Source organism: Temnothorax curvispinosus, unplaced genomic scaffold, assembly GCF_003070985.1.
Source record: "Temnothorax curvispinosus isolate PA1 unplaced genomic scaffold, ASM307098v1 QBEX01006171.1, whole genome shotgun sequence".
NCBI classification, from domain to species: domain Eukaryota; kingdom Metazoa; phylum Arthropoda; class Insecta; order Hymenoptera; family Formicidae; genus Temnothorax; species Temnothorax curvispinosus.
In genome coordinates, this window is record NW_020215951.1 from 1 (window position 1) to 8,639 (window position 8,639).

The following is an 8,639-nucleotide window of genomic DNA, read 5'->3' on the forward strand; positions in this document are numbered from 1 at the left end:
CTGTTTGAGATCAAACATGAGAAAATTAGCAACTAAACTATACTCCGTCCAATGAGAGATACCAATCTCTCGTTGAACGGAGTCATTAAGTATAATTAATAATAGGTTCATTCGTACACTTGAACTTAAATAACGAATTATTTTCAATGTATAATAATACATTTCTGTTCGCAAATTCTTATACATATAAAAAATAAAAATTATAATATATTTGTGAAAATAAAGGAAACATATTTACACATTGAATAAAAAAAAAAAAAAAAAAATATCTATCATGTTTTATGAATTTATATTCAAGACTGCAATATTATATAAATCAAATATTAATCGACATAAAATTTTAATTAAACAATAATAAAAAGAAATGATTTCAAGCGTGTTTACATTTTTTTTTATTTTCTGCATTAATATTATTTTGATTGTAAACGAGTTCAACATTCCTTAGTATTTGTAATTTCTTTTGTATGAAACTTAATAAAATTTGCCGAATGCACTTCTAAAAATTTTGCATTACACGAAGACGCAAGCTGCACAAGTTCTACGGCATTCTCAATCGTAAGACTGCGTAACAAATAATGTTCACATGTCAGTTTCAAAGCTAGTACATCATATTTATCAGCTGCTGTTAATAATTTTTTAAGCATGTCATAATCGCATTGCTTTACTGAGCCAGTTATAATATATAATAAAATCTGTTTAAAAGTTTGTAACTCGTTACTCGTTAATTCCTTTGTCATATTTTTTTCTCTTCCCTGCTCATGTGTACGGCAGATATTTTTAAAGTAGCTACTCTTACTGGCCCACAACAATTTTTTTGATACAAAATACTGTTCTCTTCCTACCACAAATTTGATTGATTCCTCATCTTTAGGTTCCTTGTCAAAGATCAAATTTTCAAAATATCTAGCGTCTTTTGAAAAAACTGTTGACGATGGTATTAAATTCATACGTGTAGTTTCATGTTCCAGCTCATGAAAATATTCCAACTTGCAATGTACTATAAGAGTATCTGAATAATGAATTTGAAAGTTAGATGTCGAGATTTCAAGTAACAATGTCTTATTTGATATACCACCCGTAATGAATCTTGATGTTAAAGTTCTTGCAGGCTGTAGCATTATAGTAGTGGTACATGAACCGTTAAATGTTTTACTAGTAAGTATACAAAATTTTAATACACATATTGTATCAGGTTGACGTAAAATATCTATTTGAATCATGTATTGACCTGTGTCTGGAAACGGTGGCGACTTTATCATACTCGTGATATTAGGAAGACACATAAATTGATCAATTTTCCATGTATGGTCAACTATAGTCGACTTAATCTGAGTTCGAGAACAGCTCTTTATATAGGAAGGTGACAATGGTAAAGACACTGTTTGCTCCTTTCCAGGTACAATCTCAGTACAGATATCCTCATCACTTTCTTCTTCACTGTCAGAAGTCTGGAAATAATTTATTTATGAATAATGAAAATAATCAACATTAAATAGTCCTAAAAGTGTCTATGCTTCTTAATAAAATAGACTGTATTTCAAACAATAATCTTAACATGTAATAATATGTTTATCATGTATAGAATGACATCCTACATTTAATATATCATTTTTAATAAGAATAACATTTTATAAACACATAATCATAAAAAAGAATTAAATTAATAGCCAAGTTATAGAGGAAAACTTACAAGAATTATTAGTAAATTGCTTTCTTGTCTAAGTTTTATTAGAGTGGTAGACGATCTATGTGTAAAATTCTCATAAGAATTAAATTTGTTATTTCTAATTTTATACATCATGCACATTAATATACATATGTATATAATATACATAATGTACATATATTCAATTTTTATAAATATAATTATACAATTCAAAAAATTTGATACATATATATATGTCAAAATAATATTCTGAATATTCCTTATATTACATATAGAGTTCTATCTTGAATTCCTATACAAGTAACAGATATCTGAGACAGACTTTTTGCATAAATAATTTTTAAACGCATTCAAATTACACATGAGAGTAGAAAACAGATTTGATACGTGAATAAATGTTATGCATTTTCTTTGCTATGTAAAATGCATGGAATTGCTTCAGAAAATGTCGCGAATGTATTAATTCATTTATACATACTACAAAATCTGCGCTTTCTATAACACGTAAAAAGCTGCGGTCCACTTGACGCTACAAATGCTTTAAAGCGTTCTTCTTCTTCTTCTTTCTTTATTGAACGAAAGGAGAAGATGAATGCTTCGAAGCATTTGTAGCATCAAGTGGACCGCAGCCGTAGTCAAGTTGAAAAGAGAACTGTTAACAACTTACAACCTCCTCTTCCGTTTTACGTCTTATTCGCTTTTCCGTTGAATCTTGATCAGTCGAACCACGGACACCACGGTACGGTACTATGGTCCTTGTGGCCGGACCTATAATCTTACGTTTCCTTGCAACCGACATGCTTCGGTAATATTCCAACACCGTCCAGATGAAGAAATTATTAAACTAATACGTGTACAGACTTGTGGCAACTGACTCCTTTGATTAAGATTTCCTTTTGTCGAATCAAGTTTCCACACGCTACTGTAAACATGTGCTATATCAACAACTACATATGAGAAATAACTTATAACGAATGAACAAATGAACGTGGCTATTGCAGCGTTGCCAGACTCGCGCGCCGGCTAGGCTAATCCGGAACCGGAAGATAGATGGAGGTGTCACGCATCCTATTCGACCCGCCGCGAGTTCAAATCTGGCACCTCTGGGCCACTGACATCTTAATTGTTTTGTCAGTAGTGTTTAGAGGCTTTATTCTATTTTTTGGTGTATTCCGAATTATACTGACAGTACTGAAAATCTATAGCAAACTTAATGTAAATTATATGGATTTTTAATACTATTAATACATTTCCCGAAATGCACGTTACATAAGCTCAGCAGAAAAATTAACTTATTGGTTTTTTAATATGATTAATTTACTTTAGGTAATATTTATTAAGTATCTTACGTTAACTCTTAAGATATATCCTTAAATAAGGAACTCCTCTCTACAATTAGATCTACGTGAAGAACTTTTATGACTTACGACTATTTTCACTGACAACGAAATTAAACTTCAAGATACTAAAATATTTTACTAAAGTTTTGCGCAGTCAACTTTTACTCTAATAATTAATGAGTGTCGACTTCCTCATTTATCCAATAATAACTGTTAATTGCGCATCGCTAAAACATTTGTTACTAATATTATGAACGAATATACGTTTGATGATTGGTATATCACGAACCTTCTTTATCATGTATCAAGAGACACGGTAGTGTCTCGCGCCAAGTACACGCGGAGCGAGACCGACCGTGACTCTTTTACGCGACGCGACGGGTTGCGAGTACCCGAGATGTTGAGATCTCGATAACGAGTGAACGGATCAAGTTCTAAGTAGGCTTGATCGATATAAAAAATACGTCAAATTTTTGCTTTACCTGGCTGATTTAACATTACATTTCAACAATATCATTGTTTGGAAATAAATTTCTTCTACCGAGTTTTCACTGTTACACTTTGCCTTATCCTTTATTTTCGAATTACCTTCTCCCAAAGCAATAATATAAAGTTTTATTTCAAATTAAGCACAGAAACTTATAGATTAACGAGATATACTAAATTGACCAAAAGGATCATATTTGTTCCTTTTTTATTTTTAAAACAAATCTTTATAGATTTCGAAATAATGAGTTATCAAACTTAAATTTTTGTAGCCAATTTATAACTTTTGTGAAGTATTTTCTTTCCACCTACAGATGATACATTTCTATTAAATCGAATATCTCTATACATAATTTATTCATTATATTTGCCTCTGAATTAATAAAAAAAAATAAATGAACTGGTAGAAAAGTATTTGTAGGTATTGTTTGCTCTTCCGTTGAATTTTGATCAGTTAAACTTAACGTATCAGGTTTCTCTAACGACAGGCTTCGATAATATTCCAACACCGCGGCACCGTCCAGATGAAGAAATTATTAGCTTAAAGAACAGATGTAGCAACTGATCTCTTTTAATTCCTTTTACCTTTTCCTTTTACCAAATCAAGTTTCCAAGCTACTGTGAATATAACAAGATGTGTTGCGAAAAACAATGACAAATGCCAGTCACAAATGATGGCGGCCACTTCTCTCAGTTCTCTCGCTACAGAAGTACAGAGATGCCATTCATGTCAGATTTGAGCTTGTGCACCAGGCCCCGGCTCACTCGGGATACTCGGAAGATAGGTGGAGGGGGCACGCAACTTAAGAGTCACATACATGTATCACACGTACATAAGGTAAAAGGACCAATACCCGGATACTTAAGAATAGGGAGGGTAAATGTACCAATGCTTAGACAAGTACCTAATGTCTGAGACACCTTCAAAAAATATATAAATTTATGGAAATAAACATTTGTAGGGACTATAATTTTTTATTTTAATTCGCTTATAAATAATAAAGGTGTCCAGATTTAGATAAATGTTCGGATATTGGTACTTTTACCTTACATGGTTTTTTTCTTTTAGAACGCATCTAACGGCTGAGCAGGCTGAGTAAGCGCCACGATACAAATCTGACATCTCTGGGCTACTGATGCTTGGATCCTTTTGTCAAATAGCGTTTAAAGACCAGCTACTTATTCTTTTGTTGGCTGTATTCCGAAATGTGCTAACAGTACTGAAAAGCTATAGTATACGTAACATAAATTAGGTTACATTTAGCAGAAAAATTAGTTTAATGATTCTTTAATATGATTGATTTATTTTAAGTATCACTTAAGACTTAAGATATCTAGATGCAATGAGAAACTTAAAACTACATGAAGAACTTTTATAACTTATGACTATTTTTATAACGAGAATAACATAAAAATACTATAATTATCAAAGTTTTGCATAGTCAAGTTTTACCATAATAATTAATGAGTATCTCTTTTTCGACTTCCTCATGTATGCAATAACTGTTAATTGCATCTTTAAAATATGCTAGCAAATAATAAACGAACGAATAGATTCGATGACTGATATATCACGAACTTCTTCCATTATATGTATAAGATACATCATATAGGATACATAGAATACATCAATTAAAATCTCACTACCTGACAAATCAAACATTTCATTTCAACTATTACTGTTTAGTAATATTAATTGCTTCTACCTGATTTCGTAATTCACACTTTATCTTTTGTTTTCAAATTACTTTCTCTTAAAGCGACAATTATATAAAAGTTTCATTTTGAATGTAGTGCAGAAACTAGATTAATAAAAGATACAAAATTAAAAAGATTTTATTTTTATTTTAAAAACAAATTAAATTTCGAAATAAGTTATCAAATTTAACTCAAATTTATGTAGCTGATCTCTAATTTGTGCGAACTTTCTTTTTCCATCGTCAGATGATCGGATCGTATAATTGTATTAAATCGAATATATCTATACATAAATTGCTCAATATCATACATGCCTTTGAATAAGAAATAAAGATAAATAAACTGGTAGAAAAATAAACAAATAATAAAACATAAGTTATTAATTTTTTATCTACATATATTAAGCAATAATTATGAATTTGATTCTGTTTCAATTTTAATCACATTTTATTGAACTCAAATTAATGACAATATCGAAAACGTATAATTACGAAAAATACTGAAGAACAAAAATAAAGTTTGAATTTATAAAAAATTGACTCGTTAAAAAAAGTAGTTTCTAAAGACTCTGACATCATTAATATATACACAGGATGATCTACAGAACGATTGGAAATTTTAATAAGATATAGTAATTAAATTTAAAAATATTTATAGGTAACATAAGATTGTAAAGATTCATATTTTTTATTTCCTTTTGTTTTAGATCAACCTGTTTGAGATCAAACATGAGAAAATTAGTAACTAAACTATACTCCGTCCAATGAGAGATACTAATCTCTCGTTGGACGGAGTCATTAAGTATAATTAATAATAGGTTCATTCGTACACTTGAACTTAAATAACGAATTATTTTCAATGTATAATAATACTTTTCTGTTCGCAAATTCTTATACATATAAAAAATAAAAATTATAATATATTTGTGAAAATAAAGGAAACATGTTTACAGATTAAATGAGAAAAATATCTTTATCATGTTTTATAAATTTATATTTAAGATTGCAATATTATATAAATCGAATATTAATCGTTAAAAAATTTTAATTAGTTATCAACAATAATAAAAAGAAATGATTAATGTTGATTTCAAGCGTGTTTTACATTTTCCTTTACTTTCTGCATTAATTTTATCTTGATAGTGAACGAGTTCAATATTTTTTAGTATTTGTAATTTCTTTTGCATGAAACTTAATAAAATTTGCCGAATGCACTTCTAAAAATTTTGCATTACACGAAGACGCAAGCTGCATAAGTTCTACGGCATTCTCAATCTTAAGACTGCGTAACAAATAATGTTTACATGTTAATTTCAAAGCTAGTACATCATATTTATCAGCTGTAGTCAATAATTTTTTAAGCATGTCATATCACATTGTCTTATTGAGCCAGTTATAATATAATTAAATCGGTTAAAAAAATATTTCTATTTCATTATACGTTATTAATTCATTTCAGTCATATCTCTTTCTATCCCATCATGTATAAGGTAGACATTCTTAAAGTAACTACCGTTAATGAACAATTTTTTTTTTATGCAACATTTATTTTCTATCAACTGATTTTTTTTCTGAAGCCGTTTTATTTTTAGAGCAAAACTCATCAAAAGTCAAGTCTTCAAAATATGTCACGTTTTCTGAAACTTTATTTGAAGATGGTAGTGAATTCAAACGTATAGTTTTATTTATCAGATTACAAAAAAATTCGAACTTGCAATGAATTGTAAGCTCATCTCTATGTGACAGAAGTTTGTCCAAGTCTCTCTGGATTTCAATTAACAATGTGTTATTCGATATAGGACCTGATATGGATTTTGATGATAAAACTTTTCCAGATAATAGCGATATAGTAGTGGTACACAAAGCGTTAAATGTATTACTAGTAAGTATATAAAAGCATACTACATTATACGTCCCAGAGTAGTAACTAGTTCGAGGTAAAACTTTCATTTGAATCCGGTATTGACCAGTTTCTGGAAATGGTGGAGACACATATGTCATTGTCTTCACAGTATTATAAAGCCACATAAATTGATTAATTTTCCATGTATGGTCAAGTATACTATTCGTCTTAATCTGTGTTTGAGAACAGCTCTTAATATAGGAAGGTGATACTGTTTGCTTCTTTTCAGGTACAATCTCAGTACAGATATCTTCATCAATTTCTTCTTCACTGTCAGAACTGTCCAAAGTGTCAGAAGTCTGGAAATAATTTATTTATGAATAATGAAAATAATCAACATTAAATAGTCCTAAAAGTATGTATTCTTCTTAATAAAATAGATTGTATTTCAAACAAATATCTTAACATGTAATAATATATTTATCATGTATAAAATCATAATTGAAATCAGATTACACTGAAAAAGTAGAGGAGACATCTTATATTTAATATATCATTTTTAACAAGAATAACATTTTATGACAGACAATCATAAAAAAGAATTGAATTAATAGCCAAGTTGTAAAAGAAAACTTGCAAGAATTATTCATAAATTGCTTAATTTCTTGTCTAAGTTTTATTGTTAGTGTTACTATATAAAATTTTCATAAAAATTAAGGATATCTTTTTATTTCTAATTTTATATATCATAAACGTTAATGTACATATATTCAATTTTTATAAATATAATTATATAATTCAAAAAATTACAGATTTGATACGTGAATGTTTATAAAATTTTTTTTGCTACGTAGAATGCATGGAACTGCTTCAGAAAATGTCACGAATGTATTAATTCATTTTATATTCATTACTACAAAATCTTAAGGCTATTCTACAATTTCGTAAACTTAGGGTTGTAGGAGTAGAAGTAGTAGTAGTAGTGAATCTTGTACAACGGATCAATCTACAATAGAGTAACGATACGTTGTAAACTTGATTAAAGCAACCAATCAGAGTGCAGTGTGTATTTCGAATGCACTCTGATTGGTTGGCTTTTACGTTCACATCTGGCATAGTCGTGAAAGATGAAGTTCAACCATCTTCCACAATACACTTTACAACCGCAGTACCGCTTTACAACCACGCCGTACATTACAACTACTTACGACCACGTTTACGCAATTGTAGAATAGCCTTTATGCGGTTTCTAATGTTTTAATAACACGTAAAAAGCTGCGGTCCACTTGACGCTACAAATGCTTTAAAGCGTTCTTCTTCTTCTTTTTTTATTGAAAGAAAAGAGAAGGGGAATGCTTCGAAGCATTAGTAGCATCAAGTGGGCCACAGCCGTAGTCAACAAAGTTGAAAAGAGAACTGTTAACAACTTACACTTACATCCTCCTCTTCTATTTCACGTCTTATTCGCTTTTCCGTTGAATCTTGATCAGTTGCACCACCGTTTACTGTGGTCGAAGTCGAACCTAAGATCTATTCAATTTTTATAAATATAATTATATAATTCAAACAATTTGGCATATATATATCTATATATGTATGCATGCATG

At 29.7% G+C, this 8,639-nt stretch overlaps 2 protein-coding genes across 5 annotated transcripts; both read right to left on the reverse strand.

Moving 5' to 3' along the window:
• Positions 1-410: 410 nt before the first annotated feature.
• On the reverse strand, positions 411-2,652 carry LOC112455546 (speckle-type POZ protein-like). Of its 4 annotated transcripts, XM_025017543.1 has the most exons (3): positions 2,334-2,652; positions 1,229-1,448; positions 411-1,009 (listed from the first exon to the last, which is right to left on the reverse strand). In XM_025017543.1, the coding sequence occupies exons 1-3, from the start codon at positions 2,463-2,465 to the stop codon at positions 432-434; spliced, it is 930 nt and encodes a 309-aa protein (XP_024873311.1). In that variant the 5' UTR covers positions 2,466-2,652; the 3' UTR covers positions 411-431. The 4 variants fall into 4 exon arrangements, with proteins under 4 accessions (XP_024873311.1, XP_024873310.1, XP_024873309.1 ...); XM_025017542.1 differs by having other exon boundaries at positions 411-1,448; positions 2,337-2,652; XM_025017541.1 differs by having other exon boundaries at positions 411-1,448.
• A 3,976-nt stretch (positions 2,653-6,628) lies between these two features.
• Positions 6,629-8,562, reverse strand: LOC112455545 (the record flags this gene model as incomplete). The annotated part of the gene is made up of 2 exons (XM_025017540.1): positions 6,629-7,391; positions 8,470-8,562. Coding segments are annotated over 2 exons (750 nt in total), but the record flags the coding sequence as incomplete, so codon positions are not given.
• Between the last annotated feature and the right edge of the window lie 77 nt (positions 8,563-8,639).

Coding starts and splice junctions, on each gene's coding strand:
- LOC112455546 (XM_025017541.1), bottom strand. CDS start 2,465: ATGTCGGTTGCAAGGAAACGTAAGATTATAGGTCCGGCCACAAGGACC. Junction 1,449..2,333: donor GTAAAACGGAAGAGGAGGTT/GTAAGTTGTTAA, acceptor AATTATTTCCAG/ACTTCTGACAGTGAAGAAGA.